Source organism: Pholcus phalangioides, unplaced genomic scaffold, assembly GCF_987345545.1.
Source record: "Pholcus phalangioides strain wild (caught in Gottingen) unplaced genomic scaffold, Ppha-v1.0 ptg000039l_1, whole genome shotgun sequence".
NCBI classification, from domain to species: Eukaryota; Metazoa; Arthropoda; class Arachnida; order Araneae; family Pholcidae; genus Pholcus; species Pholcus phalangioides.
Window position 1 is genome coordinate 27,364,978 of NW_028301625.1, and position 23,112 is coordinate 27,388,089.

Genomic DNA, 23,112 nt, shown 5'->3' on the forward strand with positions numbered 1-23,112 from the left:
CAAAAAAAAAAAAAAAAGGAGACGGAACAAACAGTTTGGAAAACTATGGTTTACTCTGAAGCGGTCATACAGCTATGAAGACAGTGGCAGGAGATAGAAAGGAAGGGACATCAGATGCCTCTAGGTCTGTTCCACTATTGCTCCGATTTTTCAAGGGGTGGTTTGAAAAGAGTGGGGTCTTGTAGTGTAGTTGTTCTTAACCTTTGTAAGCCTGCAGCTCGGTTGATTTCTTTTTTGTGATCAGAAGACCTATCCATACATAGGAGTAATGGGAAATAAATGAATAAAAATGAAAAAATGAATGACTCGTGGCCCGGTTCGAATATGTCAGGGTTCAGCGGTTGAGGAACACTGTTTTAGTGGACCAGTGGATTCCTAGAAAAAGCGGGGAGGGCCACAGAGTGGGATTTGACATGGAAGTCAAGGAATTCCTTCTTTTGGGATCCTAATATGTGTGCTTAACATTGAAAACTGAAAAAATTAGCCGAAGAGGCATTTCAGTTCACTATAAGCTGACTTTCATTTTCTCAGAAGTTCACTATAAGCATTTAAAATAGCATTAGTTAAATAGGTGTTCAGTTGGTACCACTGAAAAAGTTCACTTTAACCAAGAGTTCACTATATCCGGGATCACTACAGCGAGGTTTGACTAATTCTAATCTCATAATATTTTGCGCCATTCTTGAATGATCTTGCAGTACCTCTGGCATAGGCGGAGGGGGGCATAATGATGATGTCAATTCATATATACACATATACATTAGATCAGTTGGCTCTACCTTTGATTGGAGGGGGCAATGCCTCCCTATCCATCTCATATCTCTGCCCATGACCTCTGCTCTGCATGCCTTTGCATGCATATTGCAGTGTTCAGAAATCATGGTGAGACGGCCGCAACTAGATGCTTAGTCAGCTGGGGCAGCCAGACATTTTGGCACCCCTTTCAGGGCTGGAGAAACGTCCAAAAATTTGCATTGACAAATATTTTATATGCTCGCGTATGACAAAAATATCTGCCTGGTCAAGATATTTACATTTCCCTGGCCCGTTGGGCAATAGATTTGTCCAGCACTGGCCTTCTTGTAATGTTGAAGTTGATATTAATGGGTGAAATTTATGCCTTCTCTGGTCTGGCAGTAATGGCACCAAAGACCTGCCGGCCTCCCTCTCACCCTGCTAGTTGTGACCGTGATCACAATCATATCTGTATGTTTTATGTTCATATAGGAATGCCTAATTGAATTCCCAAAATATCGTTTTGCAACTCAACTAATCTCACTTCATCCATGTTTGATTTAGGTTAAACCTAAAAGCATCAAGCAACTTGCAACAAGCAAGTTGGTAAATTAACTAGGTGTGTGTGTGATTGGCCTTGTTGCACTGGCTGCAACATGATCACTAGTTTGTTGCTTTACTTTCTGTGGAATATCTAATAAACTCGTTCAGAGTAACTGAGCCTTTAGCAAAAACTAAAAATGTTCAGTAACAGAGCAACAAGGACAACAAATTATTGAATTGGGTATGAATTGGCTGCAGCAGCTAAAATAATTTCATACTGCATAAGGTGTTTTATTACAAGGAACCACCATAATACAAATATTCATATTTCTTTTTTTAGTTTTAGAATTTTGAGATATTGATGATGTGACTGATGTCATTTGAAATGCTTTTTTTTATCAAAAAGGTTATTATTATTTATGCTATTATATTAAAGGTTTATCCTTTTTGAAACAAGATCAGAAAACTTCTGTGGCTGCAGCATTTTTTTTTCACTTTCAGAAAATCAATTGAAGGGCACCTATGGGAATGCTCTCTTGCCAAATCAAAGTGATATATATTCTTATTATCCTTATGGAAAAGAACATGCTCCTCCCATTTTGGCACTACCTCCATCGCCTCCATATAGAGGATTCTACAGTCAAGAATTTCCATCTTTACCAAAAGGTCATACATCAGAATTATGTATTTTTCATACTTTTGATTTATTTTATTTGATAAATTTATTTACTTGTTTATCATTATCACGCTGTTTCACAATGATATGACCGATGATCTTTTTCATTTTAATTAAAGAAATAATGATCTGAAGCTTGTATAAATTTTTGTATAGAAAACTAAGTCACACACATAGCAAGTAGTGATAGTGAAATATAATAGAACTTATAAAATTATTTTCATCAAAATATATTCTAATTCAAGTGCTTGTAGCAGCAATAGGGACCACTTGGAAAAATAGCTTTAAAATACTGATATAATCACACCATTGGAACCCAATGAATTACACTTGCCATGTGCCTTTTTCCATTGGCTTTATCAACTTATGAAAGTGAAGAAATTTAGTCAGCACTAGTTGCTTCTATAACCCTCGTAGTGAAATCCAATACTACCAATTCTAGCTCCTCACTATGTGCAATAATTGTAGTTGTACCTTCTATCCGAAACCTCCATATGAAAAAAAAAAAATATTTGAAGAGTTATTTCTGGAATATGTAAAGCAGGAACCAAGGTTGACAAACAAATAAAAGGGGATTTGTGGCAGGGCAGAAGTACCTTGGAAGAAAATGTGACAAAGTTGAAAGAGGCTGCAAACATGGAAAAGGGTAAGCAGTGCAGACAAAAGATCTTAAATACTGTAAAAAAAATAATAATTTAAAAACTAAAAGAAAAATTCCCCAAAAATGAATAAAAATGCTGTTGAAATAAATAAATGTAAAATGGTAATTTAAAGAGTTATGAGAACAAAAAAAATGGGGTTAAAAAATAGTAAATGTGTTTATGAAAAAAGATGTGCTGCCATCTATGAGAAAATAATAACTAAAAATTTGCAACAAATTGACCTTAAATAAACAAAAATCGAAAAAACAACAACTGAAGCAGAATAGAAATTCACACGAAATGGAAAATTTGACATGTGAGAAGTGCAAAAGCCTCGTTATTGAATTTTTCTATTGCAAAATGTGCAAGCAGTATTAACATCCAGTCTGTACAGGGGTCACAGAATCGAAGTTCAGAAAAAAGGAAAAATTACTACATTTGTAAAAAATGTGAGGACAGCCAAGGAGGATCAACTTCATGACAGACTCAGTAAGATCGAATAAACCATGGGTGATCTCAAACTAGAGATGAGGGATATTATAGAAGAAGCTACAAACCAAAAGGTTGGAGAGACAAAAAGAACTGGAGAAGAAAGTTCAAGAAGTCACAAAGGCAATTGAGTTCAACTCTACAATTCATAATAAAAAGTTTCATAATTGGAGATATCAATAATTTATATAGTAAAGATAGGGAAAAATCACACAATACCTGGAATAATGTTAATAAATGGCTTTTTAAGCATACAAGAAAACATGAGAGAGACTACTGGAACTAAAACGTGCCTTGATCGGGTCTTCTACAGAACAAAAAATACAGCTCAGAAATTTAACATATGTAATAAAACACACATAACTGACCACTACCCAATAATAGGATATATAAATATTTTGAAAAGGTAAATAAGAGGAAAAAAAAAAAGAGTTAAATCAGCAAATAACGGTAATAAATTATAAAAAATTGAAAATATTTTATTTCTCACATAAGTTTAAAAAGTATCTTGGATGAGGAATGTGTCCAAAATAAACACAAGGGTCTCATGGATGTGTGTTTTGACTCTAAATTCTGGTCTTTGGACCAAAAAGGTTAAAAAATAATAATAAAAAGTATGTAAAAAGAATGGATAAGTAAAGAAATTATAGAAAAAATGAATATCAAAGAAAATATAGAAAACATAAGAAGCACCCATATGTATATATATCCACCATATATCCTATGAGAATGAATATAAAAATTATAACAAATTAAAAAAAAAAAAATTATTAAAAACACAAGACAAAAATATATTAAAGATATGTTTGATGCATGTGAAAAAAACAAAAGTCTACAATGGAAATGCATCAATGATAACATATGGAATAAAAATGTGAGGGATGGGAACTCTGTGTCAATTGCCCTGCACTGTGCCAAAATTAACATCTTGTGCCATCCTGCTCCAATAGTGTATTTTCGTATATTTCTGTGCCAAATAGCAAATTTTGCTATATTTATGGCCAGAATTTTCGAAAGGATGCCAAAAAAAAAAATGTTTTCCTGCTTGCCACGAAACGATTCTTCCCAAAAAAGTGTGTTTTATTCCACTGTACTTAAACTATCTCCTTATTGAAACTATCAGCCCCTCATCGGGCTTTCCATCGCGAAACCCTGATAATATCTGTGATCGTGCAACTGAAGATGGTTAGGAGTGGTCTTTCGGCTTTAAAGTGCAAATGTGAGTCAGTTTCCATTAAAAAAAAAAAAAGTCGCCACTGGAAGTAGCAGAAATTACTGTCGTCGATCATCCTTGCATCAAATCCTGATGTTTTGTGAAAAAAAAATTTTCATTCTGGGAGTGAAAAAACAGCATGTCTGTCGAATTACGAATGCGAATTTAGAAACTTTGCTGAATAGCAAGCTTTAAATTGCCAATATTGCCAAATAATGAGAGTCAAATCGCCAATTTTGCCAAATAACGAGTGCTGAATTGCCAAACATTGTGTTGATTCTTCTGAAATTCTCTCCCATTTTGAAACAATTTCTTTCTCAGTATAAAAAAAAAATTAACAAAGATAACAAAAGACAGTGCAGTTGTTTTATTTTGAAGGGGGAAGGGGGTTAACAAAAATATTCTTGTAAGTTAGTTTCACTGTTCCAATTTATAAATATCTGATCCAAAATGGACTTTGACACTTCCCACCCTTGAAAATGTGAAACAAAACACCCTACCAGAATTTCAAGATCTTAAAGATATGGCTGAAGGTTTTAATAATGACTTTATTAGAAGAAATTTAGATGACACCGAAGAGAAATTACAAACTGCTCTGTTTCACTCGGAAACTTGTAATGAAACATTAAAAGGAATAATAACATAAAAGATAATAAAGCAAGTGGATACGATAAAATGCCCCCCTAGTGGATACCCCTAAAATGCTTAAAATCATCTTTTTTATCACCTTGATATTAATAAAAACATTGTTGACACATCAATAACAAATGGATTACTTTATGACAAATTAAAATATGCTCTTCCACACCCAATTTATAAAGCAGGTAATATAAATGATCTGGTGAATTATAGACCAATATCCATTCTTCCAGTTTTTTCAAAAATAATAGAAAAATGTATTAAAAACAACTTATCAGCTTTTTGAATAACAAATACTTTTTTGCACCTAACCAATACACCTAACCTTCTAAAACAACAAACACAGAAATGACTGTCATTGAATTAAGTAATAATTTAAACAATGGATTTAATAACTACAAATATTCCATTACAGTTTTCTTAGACTAAAAATGAGCATTCTATTAAGTTGATTTAGATATTCTAACAAAAACCTTCTCAGCAGGCATACAAGGTAATGTATTAAATTGGTTTAAAACATATTGCTATAACAGGAAACAAGCTGTCATAATAAATAGTGAAATCAGCACATTCTAAAATGTAATGAAAAGAGTTCTACAAGGATCAGTCCTTGGGCCATTATTATTTTTGGTTTATATTAATGATTTATGTAAAATGAAGTTAAACGGTTAATTAATCTCATTCATAGATGACACAAGCCTATATGTTGAAGATTCAGAAATGGTAGCTCTTGAAAATAAGGTTGAAGAAGACTTACTTAAGATTAACACCATTAAAATTAACACTCAAAAAACTAAATACATATGCTTAAAAACTAAAGACATTAATCACGAAACTGATATACATATAAAAATACATAACCATTGTTTATACCAATTGAACCTACAATGTAATTGTCAAGAAATAGAAAGAGTTTATAACTATTTAGGAATTATAATACAGGATGATCTAAAATGGAATTTGCAGTGTGAAAAAAGTTAAAATTTAAATCTATATAGTGCAATCCTATATAAACTCAAAAACACAATTGATAACTTTCTAAAAGACATTTTATGCATGGATTTGTTCACTAATAACATATAGAATTTGTGGCTGGGGTGGGGCATATGATATAAATATACAAGGATTAAATAACACGTACAATAAAATAAAGTCTATAATAACAAGTACTAGCTCTAACAACAATAGACTGTCACTCTCTTAACATAAGACAAATCTATATATATAGGATTATAAAATTTGTAAGTGTAAAAATTACATATAGCATGGCTAACAATGAAAAGTAATAGGACATCATCTAGATATAGAAATATTTATCAAGTGCCAAGGGTCAATAAAACATTTTTTAAAAAAGTTTTTGTTTTGCTGCTCTTAAAATACTAAATCTTTTTCACTCAATGAACCACACGAAAAATAATATGAATTCCAATTTTAACATTTATTCATTTGCTAGAGAGAAATTATGAAGTAATTATGCAATAATTACGATGCTTGAGAAGCTGGATGCATTGATGTTCTACATATCCCTAAAAAAGCTCTCATGGAACACCAGGCTTCTACAGAACACAATGATGTATGATCCAGATTAATAATTAACTTTTTTTCCATCCTACACACCCATTGCAGTGCGATTTACCTTCCTAGACCTTCTTGGATAATGTTTTCTATTTTTTATGAAATATAGTTTTCATTTCTATTAACTAATTTTTATAAATTCTTCCATATTATTTTTGTACTCGTACATAATATTTTATACTTCACATTATATATTTAATTTCCTTTTTGACTCTGATTAATAGTTAGTTTTGATTTCTTTTTTCAAAATTGAATTCAAAAACTGAATTAATACGAGATATGTCTTATTATTTTCAGGAATTTGAGAGAAAAAGATTTAATAAGTTTTTTTATGTTCCTAACTTGTGTTGATGGGAACAACAACATGCATATATGTTTGTTTGATACTTTCTGACGTTTTTCCTAAGGCATGCTCATGACAGTATCAAATCTAAATGTGCATGCTAATAACAACACTTACAAATGCAAACAAATCACAAAATATTTTTGGTATTTGTATTTTTCCTATATTGAGATGGAAAACAAGTATGATCGTTAATTGAAAAAGGAACTTTTGCAACAAGAATTTTGTGTCACATTTCTGCAACTGGAAGTTAAAACATGAGGTGTCAAAATGTCTGCATGATTCATATTTTTTTAAAAACTGAAAAAATTGTATTTTTTTCATAATTTTGATTTTTCTGAATTAGTTTACATGTTTTGTTAGTGTTTGGCCACATAATTTTATGCTGCATCCCCAAAAATGCTTTGCAGCACCCTAAGTTCAGAACCACTGATCTAAATGGTCTTCAGGGCTGGACAAATCTAAAAAAAGGGCATCAGAATGCAGAATGAGTTTTTTAGGTGCCAAAAAATTTTCACCCGAAGAAAAAGGTCCAAAATAATGCTTCTTTTGACTTTTTCATGACATAGAGATGCTCTTTCATGTTAACAGATATGCTGTTATAAATTCCAAACATTTTGGGCTGCTATCAGCCTGCAATTTTTTAGTCACTGTGTCGACCTGATGTCTGAATTCCCCCCCCCCCCCCAGGAAATTTTGCCATGCATACCTGCATACATTATTTTTTTTTCATCTGCATTCTCTTCAAAAGAGGTTGATCATTCCTTCATAGGATGAGCTATAAAAGTCTTCACATGTTCCATTTTTATCAGTTAGGTTCAAATATAGTAACTACAAATGTGAAAGATCATATCAAGAAATATTGAGGATTTTGGATTGATTTTATGTTGTTTAAAATTATATGTATAACTTTTAATGTCAGCATTTTGATTAATATTCAACTTTATGATAGGGAAAAGTGAAAGCTCATTGTCAAGATCATATCCTTCAATGGAATCTGAAGGAGTATTCAGGTAAACGTATAATTTTGTTTTCATTATTAGTTTGATTCAAGCTGTCTTTACCTATATTAAACATTCTAGTTCTTAACTAGCAGAAAAATATTTTATAGTGTTCCTATTGGTACCTCTCATACTGTTTTGATGCTATAGCTTTCGGGTATCGTTCATTCATTTTAGAGTCTTTCATTTCGACATATAGGCTTATTTATTTTCCCTTGACTTTATTAGAGAAAATAACTGAATTCATACCCCCCCCCCTTAGTTGGAGCCTGTTAATATCTCAGCAAATAGAAATGCATATATATTTTTTGGCACCAGAAGAGACAGGGCAACAACTTTCTAATTGCAATTAATTTTTTTGAATTTCAATAACTACAACCTCTTTGAACATAAATGACATATCTGAGTACTACACATTATTTGGATGCTTTTTCTAATTGGAAGTATGCCTCTAGGATGAACGGTTCACCAGTAAAATGCCATGTGCCCTGTTACCTATGCATCGTGTATATGTGCTGAATAGCCCAGTTAACCCTTTGAAAGGCAGACATTTTTCTAAAATCCGTAGGAAAAAATTTAAACAGATGTGCCCAAAATGAGACTACTTCTCCCTTTTCAAAGAAAAGTTGTTATATTGATGTTCTATATTTACTCTCATTAGCACATTTTTATTTTGGAAATTTTCTCACGACATCTTAATTCATGAATGTTACCCTTCCCCAAGTGGGTCGTGACCAGCACTTCAGGAACCACTGTATCAAGGTAATAGAGGTGAAGAAAGAAAAGTCTTTCAGAGATGCTGATAGCACGTCAGCGGACCCAGAATTTCGGGAAAGGATGCATACAAATTTTGTTCATGCATCCCATAGGACTCATACTTTCCGAGGTTTTAGAAAAAAAGTGTGTATGGAGGGAAAACCCCCTTTTTATGCACCAACTTTTTTTTTCCTCCTCAGTTTGTCACAATCACACTATGTCATGACCTTGAAAAGTCGTTCCACTACTTTTGAGTACAAAAAGTAAGTACAATATTGTATTGGTATAAAAATATATCATCCCGCAGGCTATCATGAATAGGTTGATGAAATATGATGTTGCATCTCTGAATGAGCGGCTAATATACCAGATTTCCCTATTTCTGAGGGTTTTCTCTTGTGGATTATATGTCAGAAATTATGGTACTTTCGTAGCTACCCTATGTGTGGAAATATAGGGCTGATCATGGCCCTTGTGGGAAGATACCCCCAGCGTCTTAGTACATTGTACTTTTAACATTGATCTCTATGGAGATCATCCAGTGCTTGTCCCTCAGAATGTTGCTGATGATGATTATTATGTCTATTTGAAATGCCTCATTGTGAATCTGACTGATCTAATGTATATGCATATACAGTGGAACTTTAGTTAACGAGCTTGATTCATTCCGCCAATGTGCTTGTTATCTGGATTGCTTGTTTATTCGAATCAAACTTTCCCCTTAAGAAATAATGAAAACTCGGATAATTTGTTCCACAATTATTCATTCACATAAGGGGGAATAATCAAAACAGCATTCAATCATTAATTAAACACAATATTAATATGATAAGTAATACAATGAAATATATAACATCATAAATTGACATACAATACGATATTGTTTACAAACTAACTTTTTTTAAACGATGAGAGAGAGCTTAGGATGATTTACAGACTGTCTCTTGTTTGAAACTTATTCTTTTTTTGTAAATTTGAAAAGGAACCTGTCCAAAAATGATACATGCTTCTGCCTTTTTTAGAATTCTCAAAAATGGTAAATTCCATTGTCGTTTAAGACAGATTAATTGTTCGCTTTGTAACAGCTTTTTTTGATTGGTTCTTTTCTACAAAATTTTGCACAGATTCCCACATTTCTTTAACCTCATATGAAAAGTGGGTGACTTCTCCTGACTTCTCTCTTCTTCAGACGAAATACTGTCCATAAACACTTGCTCTTGCTTACAAAAGAGATCCATCAGTTCACCTGTGGTCAAGTTCTGGCCATGTTTTTCCACTAGTTCTTTTCCTCCTGCACCTCCAGTCCCATGGTCTTCCCCAAGGACACAATATTCCAACAAAAATGTTTTCTCCTGTTCATGAGTTAGCCCTTCAAAGTCACCTTCAATAATGCAATCAGCCCACAGTTTTCTCCAAGCAGAATTTAAAAAAAAACTTCAAGTGCACAGATGTGTAGTTACAATGCTACATCTAGTTTCGTATTGTAAACAGTCACGCTCGTAGGTGTGTTCATTTTTTGAGTGCAGCACGCTGACAGAGAAAATATTACCCACAATTTCTCTCAGTAAATGTATGGACGAAAGCAAAAAACCATCAACTCTGTTGTGATTGCTCATAATATGAATCATCATAGCTCATTAATAGAGTCAAAATTTGTTGGAAATTTTTGCTTGTTAACCAAAGTTCCACTGTATATGAATTGACATCATCATGCCCCAGCCATATCGTATCCCTCAAACTTCCAAGTCTATCACTGACTGTGGGCTACCCACCCACATTCAGAGACAGCATATTTACTGTGCTAATTCGCTGATTGGATCACCCGTTTAAATTGTAAAAAAACTTTCCCAAGACCACTGGGGGAAAAAACAAATCTGTTAAATCTCAATCATATCCACAGGTTTGTCATCTAGCCGCTATGCTGTCATAAATTGCACATCGCTAAAATTCAGGCTTTGGACACGCTGGGCTATAATGCACAGTGGTGGTCGGCTAAATACGAATTTCAATTTTTAAACTTTGAGATGGCTATCGCTTTGAAAAGAGTTCTGTTGCTACGATGCAGAGGTGGCTCTTGGGATATACTGCAACGTGGAGTGCCGCTCTAGGAGTGGTGCAAATTGAAGATGAAAGGGCACAAAAAATATTTTTCATTAAAAAAACAAGGGGAAAATTTGTCCGTTCTAGGAGGGTCCCCAAATCCAAGATGAAAGGGTAAAAAAAATTGTAATTTCTTTTCAGGTATTGCTGGGATAGGGATAAGGTAAAATTGGGGTGGGCAGGAGGGGCAAAATAAACAGGTTCTGCATGGGTAGAGATTTGGTCTCCAGCTGCCCCTGCCATGATAATCAGCAATGAATTTGAATTGCAAATCCATACATTAGCGATTTGGAAGACAGATACTTACTGAACACTAGACACTCACAACGCTGGACACGCAACCCAACTGTTACATTCCACCAATATAAATCTGGCATAGCTCCCATATTCAGGTGTGAAATATGTGTGGCAGTTAAATGGGGTAGTAGACCACAGTTGTAGACCATCAGGGAAGGAAAAGAAATCATTTTAACTAGAAATTGCTCAAAATGGATTTATACAAATCATCAGAATCATTTTCTTTAAATTTATGCTGAAGATAATATTGAAAAGGCTAAGGTTTTCTAAAATGAAAAATCAATCAGAAGAGAATTTATAGATTAAGTTAGGCACATATATTTACTAATAAATCAATTATGTTTCTTTTAAACTTGTTATACGCATTAATTCCCAAGTGTTGATGGGTTTCGTAGAAACTTTTCTCTACCAGTAGAATACTTAGTGATGAATGTAACTAAACCTAGTTATACTAGTGAATTAAGCTCTTTCTTTTGTTGATGAATCTTTGGATTGAACATGTATTTTCAGAAATCAATTATTTCTTTGATTCACAGGGGTACCTGTAAATGATGGGAGAGGGTGGGGAACTCAACTTTATTTTTTTCAAGGAGGGACTCGCTACCACTTAAAAAGGATCCAAATTTTGCCAATAACCTGTGTTGACCCAGGTTTAGTAAAGTAGAGCAGCATCTCTGCTCTTTTCAGATAGTCATATCTTATGAGTGCCAAAATGTTATTCGCCTCAGATGGCTGAATTTCTAGGATTGGCACTGGTAGCAGTATATATATATGTAGTATGCCTTATATACAGAATATCCCATAAATGGACATACATGCGAACTTTCCTCATTCGAGTGGTAGTTGCCTTAGGAGGAGAATGTAACTGCATACAAACATGGAGCTGGCAGGAAAAATTAAGAAAAGTCACCCCCTGCAGCGCTCTCATAAACAGTACCTCCTAATATGATGTAGTTTTCAACCATGGATTCCTATGTAATTCTCAGTCCTTTTGATGAGCTATTTCCCCCTTAAAGTTTGTATCTCTATTTATCGAACATTCTGTACATATACAGTTGAACTTGGTTAATTTGAAGTCTAAAGTCACTGGAAAAAAGTTTGAATTATCCAAAATTCAAATTATCCAATTAATCTATCCTAGATCTGTAAAATGATTGCAAATTGCAACTTAATCATTCACATAGGATAATATCAATTATTAAAATTTTATTATCAGTTATGAAATTGTTTCCCAAATTTTATTAATTTGTAATTATAATAATTGATCTTAGCTGCTACGTTATTCTGCTGTTCTGGAATCAGCATCACTGCAGAATTTCTTGACCATGTTCAAAACTTGATTTATGGAAACAGTTCATGATCCTTTGTTATGAAACGGTTTCCCAAATTTCGCTCATCATTTTTATGCTATCAAGGGAATATACTTTTATTAACATATTACAGGGCCATAGGGGGGGGGGGGCGCGTAGGGGAACTGCCCCGGATGATAAAATTTAGGAGGCAGCAGTTTTAGGCGGAAACAAAGAACACCATTACAAAATTATCAAATTTTTAAGTTCTGGGGGCAGCAAAAGTCGTAGTTACAACCCTGCATATTATTATCTGAACTTTCCGATACTTTCCATACTCTTAATGATGGCGAAAAGATTCAGATTTTGAATGTACACCGTAATCTATAGGTTGAAAAACATAATTGGTATTAAGTGTTACACTGTCTCAATGCACTCAAGCCAAACAATGTTAAAATGGGCATTAAATTATCAAAAAAATAGAGTAGGGAAAATGAATTGTCAAACTTTTATTAGTCTTAAAAAAATTGTTGTTTAACAACTTGATCAAGAAAAGCAAAGTCTGTGCTTGTATAATTTTTCCAAACCAAATTTTGTCATATAAAAATTGTTTTTTTCCTACAATTTTTAATTATCCAAGAAGTTTGAATTAAACAAGAAAGTGCAACATTAAATTAGGTGGAAAAATTCAAATTTACCAAGTTCTACTGTATATAGGAAGATTAAGTTTACCTATTTATATGCAGACTTATTTGAATAAGTATATTATGTACAGTATTGAAAATAGTGGATTTTCTAATTATTGTTTTTTCCCAGAGATATTGATAGTCCGGATACTGTTCTTTCATCATCATCACCAGAGTGTTGCATGTTCGAACCGCTTTGTAACTGGCCCGAACTTGTTTTTTGTGATTCTATTGACCACGAACTTGACCAAAAGAAGTCTTACTCACCTGTAATTCCTATAATAGCTCCTATACCAGTGCGATGTAAGTTTTTTTTTTATTTGCTAGCAGTTGATAATTTTAATTAATCTTTTTTTTTTTTTTTCAAATTGTCAATGAAATACTATCTCAATTCATGAGACTTCAACTGGTTTAAATTCCCAAATTATGATTTTTTTCTAAGAATTTATTTTCATCTTGAATGTGTCATGATCAAATACATGATCCTACCAGATTGTGTTCAATTGGTCACACTTGTAGAAGACTGAATTAATTGTTTTGCAAGATTAGAAACATAATTGGGGGCGAGTTCAAACTTGACATTCATTAATGAATGTAAATGATATAGGACTGTATACGCATGTTAAATGTGATGAAAACTTGAAATGAGTATTTTACACTAATTTTTTTGCTTCTCATAGTTCATCATAGTTTTAAAATGCATAATTTAAATTTGAAAATAAAAGCAGTCTCATACATTTCAACTGATTTTAAAAAATTGTAAATCAACAAATTGAGACATACCTAGATTAGATTTACCTAACTGTCAGATTTTTTGACACACAGAAAAAAATCAAAATTTTCATTGAATGTGGCACCATTGTAATGAAATACACAAAAAGCATCCAAATCATGAAGCAAGCAATCATTTTCACTAGAGAATGTAAAAACAACACAAATATTCAACCTGTTCACCTCCATATGCAAGAAAATTTTGCAAAATATCATGTGAGAATACCATTTACTCTTCCATATAGTATTTTGTAGTTGACAGCAGAGGTCTAGTGGTGTCTGACATCTTTGAGCTCAAACAGGGTAGATTGAGCTTCAAACAAACACAATGTGAGAGATTCCATTTACATCGATACCATCTTGGTATGTTCCGCTGACAGCTGTGGCCCACCCAACAAAACATAATCTGTATTAAGTGCTGCATTGCCTTAATGCACTCCAGCTAAACAATGTTAGAATGCCCATTAAATTATCACAAAAAAGGGGGTAGAGGAAAAAGAGAATTTTCAAACTTTTATTAGTCTTAAATTTTTTTTTATTAACTTGATCAAGGAAGACAACGTCTAGCTTGTAGAATTTTTCCAAATCACATTTGCTCATACAAAAATCATGGTTTTTTTTTTCTAATCCAAGAAATTTGAAAAAGATTGGAATAAACAAGAAATTTCAACATTAAATTAGGTATAAAACTCAGATGACTAGCTGAGGCACCTGTTTGATTCAATCACTGTTCTTCTTATCTGAGCTCTCAGTTTCAGTTGTTGCACGTCATTGTTCTTTAATTCTATTTTCTGTTCGAAATTTTTGTTATATTTCTGCAGCTGATTAATTTGTTCACATAAAACAATTTTACCAATAATTGACAAAAAGTGTCTACCATCACAGAAAAGTCACAAAATCCTGGAATGAGAAAAGGGTCACAGAAAAGTCACAAAATTTAAGCAGAGGTCACAGATTTTTTACAAGTCTTAGAAAGTTTTTTTTTCTGAGAATCACTGTATTTTCCCCTTAAAATCTGGGCTTATTTATTTTTTGTTGTGGCATTCAATATTTTTCTTTCTCCAAGTTTTTTTGTTTTTTTTGCTGGGGGGATGAGTAAACAAAAAAGAAGAATCAGAAGAAAGACATTATGTTTATATTTGGGTAGACATTATATGGGTAGGGTGAAAAAGCTTTTTAACTGGATGAACAAGAAAAAGTTTTTTTTTTTCTTTGCTTGTTGGGACCTTTCAACATCTGTAATATTCCCCTAAAGCAGTGTTCTCAAAATCATGTACTACAGACCTCTTGGGAACAATATTGGTTTCCATATAAGAAAGGACATAACCCCCACATTATGGAGCAGGGCCCCTAGGCTGGGACCTTTGGCTGGTCCGCAAATCCAGAGTTTTCATAAGGGGGACTCTACAGTGAATTTATAGCAGGAAAAACAAACAATGATGGTAATTGTCCAGTCCCTCTAATTGTAATTGGCTAAGCCCTGTGAGGCCCACGAGAAAGGACACCAATTTTTTTTCCCGAAGAAAGAAAGTTGTGTTTTTTTTCCAATTATATCATCGTTTTTTTTTATCTTGTCAACCTTTACTGACTAGCTATAGCAAACAACAAAATCGTTCAGTATGCGTGTATGAAGAAATGAAAGAGTTCAACAAGACAAATCCAGGACTAGAATAGGGTCTGTGATCGAATTGGCGAATCATTCGCCATTAATTGTTTTGAGACGTAAAGTGTGCATCACAGCAGGATCATAACTAGGATTTTTGCCACTCCCACAATTCTAAAATTTGATAATTTTATAACAGTATTCTTTGTTCTCTCCTAAAATGGCTGCCCCCTAAATTTTGTCATCTGTGGCACAGCACCTGTTCCCCTCTAGTTCCGGCCCTGCATCACGGTGAACTTGAGGTATTGATTGCCTTTTTATGCTTTGAAGTGATTTTTTTAAAATGAGAAAATCTGCCAAACTATTCTGGGAAGCCACCGGTGAACCATGCAGCAAGGGAACCATGGGTGACAACAGTTTGAGAACCACTGATAAGCTTGCGATCTAGGCATGATGAAAGAGGAAAGGAATATGTGAAATCCATCCTCCGGAAAGGCCCTTGGTTGGTCTAATGCCTCCCCTACATACTGAAGCAGAGCTTCTGTGTTGAGATTCTCGGCACTCATAGGCCAGATTTTTCATGGGCCCCTATTTAGTGATTTATATAGTGAAAAAATAATAATACAGTAATTCCATTTTAATGAATACCGTTATAGCAAAATTCTCATTTTAACGAACACTTTTCTTATCTTTCAGATAAGTTCACGTAAGAACAATGCACAAAACATGGAATTCCTTTATAACCAAAGGAATTTTGATACAACGAACATATTGTGGGGGGAGGTGGTTTGAGTTGCCAGTTGTCCATATATATGACCTGCCAGAGCGTATGCAGGGATGGATTACATTGAATATTCATGAAGTTCTGAGCGTTTATGCGATCTGGCAAAAGAGTTGGTTAGGGGGGATACACGGAAAATTCCCTATTGCCCCCCCCCCCTTATTTATTGAAAAAATGGCATTGGTATTAGGGGCTGGACGAATAGTGATTTGGCTGAATATCAATTTTCTTAAATTCATTAAAATTATAAATAAAATTGGTGTTTTTAATTGCAAATGAAATTATTGGTAATTTCAAATGGTATTACATTTCAATTATGCAATTTATTATTTAAATAAATATTGAAAACTGTGGTAATTGAAAGGTTTTTTATAGTCATGATACTGACAATCAAACTTAACAATGATATACAGTCAAACTTGGTTAATTCAAAATCTAAAGTCACTGGAAAAAAGTTTGATTTATTCAAAATTTGAATTATCCAATTAATCTATCCTCGACCTGTACCTGTAAAAAGGTTACAAATTCCAACTTAATCATCAACATTCACAAGGGGGGGGGGGATAATAGTTATCAATTATTAAAATTTTATCATCAGTTTTGATACTGTTTTCCAAATTATAATAATTGATCTTAGCTAATGTTTGAATCAACATCACTGCACAATTTCTTGACCATGCTTAAAGCCTTATTTACAGAAAAAATTCATGATCATCGGTTACGAAACTGTTTTCCAAATTTTTCTTCCCATTCTTATGCTATCAATGAAATACACTTTCAGTAACATATTACAATTTGTAGTTTGACTATAAAATGATTCAGATTTTTTTCAAATGATACACAACCATAAATACAAATACAACGCCACAGCAGGCAAATCGCTCAACGAGGTGACTGACTTAAGAACATGAACATCATGGATCCCCGAGCCATTTTTTTGGACTCCGTACCTACTACTGCTACACCCCCCCCCCCCGCGGAACCCCCAATGAATCGGTACATGCGGGAATGTGTGTGTACGTGTAGTGAAACCTGACGTGAAGTTTCTTGTTTCTCTGTAATGCTTGTTATGTGTAGTGCTGCCATCTGCCACCAGTTTTTCTAACTATGAGTGAAGTGTTATGATTGAATGATTTATCCTTGTAGGACTGTTGCTCTCTGTGGCGAGACTTTTTAACGGGGAGATCGGCTCACATTTGCGCCTTGAAGTTGGGAACCACAGAAAACCAACTTCAGCCGACCACCACTGTGGGGTTTGAACCCGGATCCTCGCATCGCGAGTCCGTCACTATAACCACTCGACCACCACAGCGGCCACAGCAAGTTGAACAAAATAATTGGTATTATGTGGTATACATTCTCATTACACTCCAGCTGAAAAATATCAAAATAGGCATTAAATTATCATAGAAAGAATAGAGAAAAACAGAATACTCAAAACTTTTGTTTTGAAAATTTGTTGTTTAACAAGTTGATCTGTGTGTCATTTTTCCAAACTAAATTTCTGATACAAAAATCATAATTTTTCCCCTCCAACTTTAAATTATCCAAAACATTCAAATTAAACAAGAAATTTTAACATTAAATTAGACAAAACTCAGGCTAAAAGTTCAAATTATCCAAAATTTGAATTAATCAAAGTTTGAATTAACCAAGTTCTACTGTATTGTATTTTAATATTACTTAAAAAGAATAAAGAATACATTTTTTCAACACTTGTCGCAATTTTAAATATAATAAAAAAAAATGTGAACCATTATTTGCTTTAAATTAATAATGCATCATAAAATTTATGACTTGTTTTCTTATTTTTTTCTCTTTGAATGTTCTTTGTCCCTTTTGCCTCTTTCAGTATTTTTAATGTTTCTTGTCTAGGTACATCCATCAGTTAATGAACTTGTGTAATTCATGCTCACTTTCATTTTATTGCAGTAGGACTTTATTCTCAGTTTCATATTTTCTTTATCCTAGAAATTCACCCCGGCATAACCTCTCTTACAGAAAGGGATGTACACCACACTATAAAATATAATCAGCAAATTTTTAATTTATGCAAACATTTCCAATAAATATGGTTTTTAAAATTAGTTTGTAGCATTTGAATTTTTACACAGACATTCGACCAAACCGAATGTTCAGCAAAAGGGCAGAATGCTGAATAGTGGCCAAATATTCATTCCAATCTCTAATTGGTATAAGCAAAAGAGAGCAGAGGTGGACAATCATCCTCCCCAGTCGACCTATGCCTGCTTATGTGAGTGGGTTCGGGAAGGGGGGCTTAGTGGTGGTGGTGTATTCAAATCAATTTTAAATTGAAAGTTTTCATAAATTCGAATTTTTTTTTTTATTATTGTAGTCAAAGAGGGTCCCCGCTCCTTTGGTGAAACTCAACATTCATCACTACTGAGGGGCTTCATGCCATGTTGCCATGTCTGCGTATAAGGAATCATTCAAATATTATGTTAGCATCGATAGGGGGGAGGGGTTTCTGCATTTGCTGATTTTGATGACAATGGGGTTAGGCGTTTGAATGATGCTTATGTCATCAACCACTCAATATATATATATTCATAATGGCATCTTTACTGGGAATGCTAAAAAAACCACCTTTCCAAGTTTATGGGCACCTGAGCTAACATCCCCTCTCATTGATCAGTCACCTATAGACCTCTTTTTTCTAATAGACCTCTACGGATCCCCCTCCCCCACATCCTGTCTCACTTATGATGAGGCTGAGAAAACAAGTTGCAATGGTTTATGGGACAAGCACAGAAACTATTACTCGTTAAAACAATTTTCTTGTATGATGGGAAATTTGTGACCGCAATTCGTTTCTACACAGGTGAGATATTAAAAAAGAAGCAAATGTTTGGTGTATTTATTTACCATTCCCCTGAAATAATTGATAATGCATGGTGCGGGCCCAACTTGCACTTGCAAAAAAATTGGAAATCATTGGCTAGCCAAGACCAAACACGTCCATAATAATTCCATTAATCACACCTGCTTAAGTCTGGTCCTGGGCAGTGTTCGCACATCCATACAAACTCCTTAAAAACTCCTAACTTTTCATTTCCCTCTGGAAGGGCCCTTATAACTCCTTACTTTTTGCAGCCATGCCTGAAAAAGTCCTTTTTTTTTCTCTGAAGGGATGATTTTTCTTAGAATAGGCATTCCCCATGGTGATGAATAGCATTGCCTAGAAAAATAAGAGGAAGCTTCCCCCGAATATAAAGAGGAAGAAAGGAGAAAAAAAACCGCTCTCTCCCTTTGCAATAAGAAATGTGAAAGCAGGGGATGGGATTGGAACATCCAATGGTTGTGCATACCTGCCAACCGTTACGATTTTGTCGTATTTAGTAAATTAATACGATTATATGCTTTTGCTTTTAAAAATATGATTTTTTACTGAATTGATAGTTTTGACGTGTTTTCCTGCATATCTCACAAACTGGTCAGCGTTGGAAATTGATGGTCCGTAGAACGACATCACTCCGCTGAACCAGTAGCCGAAAATTCCCCCATGCCCAGTGGTGAGAAAGATTTTTTAAGTTTTTACTTATGCGGCGAAATGATGTCTCAAACCTCCTATATTAGGCAGTATACTGAGTGCAGACCTCGCAGCTTTCCTATTTTTCCTACTATTTTCCTACTTTCGCCGCAATTGTCTTTTTTTTTACTCTGCAATTCTCTCCTACTCCTATTTTATCCCTCCTTCCCATTTGCTTACAGCCAATATCTCACTACGAAAATTCCAATAAACCGCAAAATGTCACTGCTTTCCGCAGTTTTTTTGGCGTGTTTTATTCACATTACAACTCGCTACTGAAAAAGAAGAAAGGGAAAAAAATTTCAGTTCCACTGGAATTATCAACATACAAGAGATTCTATGAGAGACAATGGGTTTATCTCTCCTGGGATCCCGTAACGAGCGTTCATCCCTGAAGCCAGGTTTTCCTAGGAGTAGGCTTTTTGTGCCGCGTGAACCTAACTGGATCATTTCGTGTCGGCAGAAATGAGTTACATAATGACGTCACGCATTTGCGTTTTCCAAGCGTGGTGCATCGGCTCAGGACGGCTATATAGTATATGACCCTAGCGTCATATATTCTATCGGCTGCATGCTCCGGTTTAAAGGAAAGAGACACAACATGAAAATGAAGGGAAGATCGCTGAAACGCGCGGCACATGATGCTTAACTCCTCCAGAAGCAGTCTGCCAATCACGCCTGACGTAAAGCGCTGTCATGAGCCGTATTGCGCGCTGTAGGAAAACAGTCATACTGCTTTTCATATTGATGAATAGACGGTGTGTCGCGCTGGGTGATTCACGTTGCGTGCAGCATAGAAAACCTGCTAGTAAAACCCGGCTTTTAAAAGTGACAGCTCGAGCCATGTCTGGTTTTACAGGAGGGGGAGGATGAGACGATCAGTCGCTATAGCTGAACCCACTTTTTTTAACGTTCAGAAAATAACTCTCAGGTATCTTTATGTTAGGGGTCATTCAAGTATTACGTCAACATGGATGGGAGATTTTCGATTTGCTGACTTGATGACGTGGAGGGAGGGGGGGTGGATGATTCTTACGTCATCAACCACCCTTTATAAAAAATATGAAATATTCTTAATGGCGTCTTACTTGGTGCGCGAAAAACAAGTAAAACTTTTCACTAGTTTGTGGGCACCTGAACTAACATTTTCCCTATTGAGTCCCCCTACAGAGCCACTCTAGTGATCTTCAAATACTTAGCGGATCCAAATGCTCTGGAGCTGTGCCGTGCTTCATATAAGTGATTCGTGATTATGCCGCAGATCACTTAAGTAATCTGGGAATGTCCCGCGGATAACTTGAGTGATGTAGAACTGGTGGCAGGACCAATGCTCTAAAACTCTGTCACGTGTCACTCAAGGGATCGCTTAATGTGCCACAGATTGCTTAAATGGTCTGGAATTGTGCCACGAGTCACTTAAGCAATCTGTAAATTTGTCACTTGGTTCATTGTTACAAAAATAGATTTAGGGACAGGCCACATCATAACGCCAGGGCCACATTTGGTCCACACAGGCCGAATGTTTACCGCGGATCAAGGGTTACCAAGGGCTTATAGAGGTAGGGTCGCAATGAATTTCTTGAGCAATTTTGGGTTCTTAGCCTTCAAATAGCATTGAAATTAACAAAAATTGATTATAATAACATATAAATATATTTACAATTCTTTTAAAAAATATTTTCTGGATTAAAAAAATAAATTTTTGATCATCTGGGGGGAAGCCCCCAATTCAGATTCAGATTCCACCAATAAGTGTTAGGAGGAAGAGGGCAGAGCGCTGACAGGGGGAGGGTGAGAGTTTTGCTGACTTTTTCTGACAAGAGGGGCGAGTCAAAAATTGCTGAAAATTTGCTGACGTAATACTTGAACAGCCCCCTTATTTTAAAGCATACATGTGCGCAACACATGGCCTAAATGGCTCGTGGCAAATTCTTACTTCAATTGAGCGGCCTGCGGCACATTCCCAGATTGTTTGAGTGATTTCCGGGGGGAGGGGGGGGCTTTCTTTCTTTCAAACCAAGCACAACTCAGGTCTATTACCATCTATGAGCAATTTACTATCTAGGAAGTTGTGCTGGAAGTGTGTCTGTGTGCCTGGAGTTGCTGCAAATATAAATAATTTTGTAAGAAAAATCTTTGTCGGCTGTGGTTTTTATTTTGAATAATTGGAGGGGGAATGAATATCACTTTTAGAATTTTTATAATTTATGTGATGCTGTTATGAGTTATATTTTTGACTAATACTTGAAGGTTTTAGAACACTTTGGTGACGACAGAAAGCATGTATGTGGATTGATTATTTTATGAATTCTTATGATGCTGGGTAACAAATAAAAACTTGTAATTTTTGAACCACTTCTACATCTATATTTTTGAGAAGAGGGAAAGTTTGTTTGCAAATTAAAAATAAATTTGCATATGTGCCCCGCCCCTTTTTTTGCTGTAAAACTTGTAAGTTATGAAGTTTGCCATGACTCCTTAAAAACTGTTTGAAACTCCTTAAAAAGTCCTTAAAAAGTCCTTACTTTTCATTTTGAAAATTTTGTATGAACCCCGCTGGAACATAAATTGGTTTTGATTTGATGAGCGGAGTGAACTGTAACTTATCGACTTCTGTTTTTTTCAGACACCAACAGTGTGGAAAATTATGATTGACTGATCTTAGATTTTCAGTGTGTGTGTGTGACCTCAGTAATTTTATAAGAATCAGCATCGATAGTTCAAAACATTGATAAATTTGATCCTGCATCTAGTGGAATATCTTAGCGGGAGAGGGGTTATAGGGGAAAAAATTCTAACAAGGGGAGTGAAACAAGATTAGGAAAACTCTGTGCTAGTTTTCATCATATCAACAGTCACAGAAGTGATAAGGTGAATTCAGATGATTTATATTGAAAACTTGTGTATTAATTATGATTTTTTTAAGAGGATTATGTGTGAATAATTGTTACCCAAAGCTATTTTAAGTGTGATTAACAAAGAGAAATATTTTTGAATGAAATAAGTAAATCCAGTAAATATATTTAGTAAACATTTTTCGGGTGTAATCAACATGTAAAATATTGATTCTGGAATGTATTATTGTAAGTCACATGCTTGACAGGGCATGTAAATTTTTGGAGCCCTAATCCAATACCAGAGGGGAAAAACATTTGGTATTTCATTTGATCCTGTGAACCACAATTTTATTTATGTACCCTCTTGCGCCAAATAGGAATTGCTTTTATCTAAGCATGGTGGCTGCCCAAAAGTAACAAAATAGATACGGATCGTAGAAAGATTTTAAAACTATTTGAAGGTATTGAATTTTATTGATTAATAGGTGCTATATACGATTGACCATCTAATAGCTGAGGCGGCTAATATATGCAGAATATGAATATGTTCAGTTTAACAGGACCAGTGGAGGTGTTGATGTTTTGAA

The 23,112-nt window shown here is 34.6% G+C and overlaps 1 protein-coding gene across 3 annotated transcripts in view; it reads left to right on the forward strand.

The window, feature by feature from the left end:
* LOC149065784 (histone-lysine N-methyltransferase 2C-like) overlaps positions 1 to 23,112 on the forward strand; it is a 385,748-nt gene that overhangs the window by 298,122 nt on the left and 64,514 nt on the right. For all 3 annotated transcript variants that reach the window (XM_089253606.1, XM_089253607.1, XM_089253608.1), the window contains 3 exons: positions 1,780 to 1,944; positions 7,807 to 7,867; positions 13,114 to 13,286. In XM_089253606.1, coding sequence (XP_089109732.1) covers positions 1,780 to 1,944; positions 7,807 to 7,867; positions 13,114 to 13,286 — 399 coding nt within the window. The remainder of the gene's footprint in view (positions 1 to 1,779; positions 1,945 to 7,806; positions 7,868 to 13,113; positions 13,287 to 23,112) is intronic.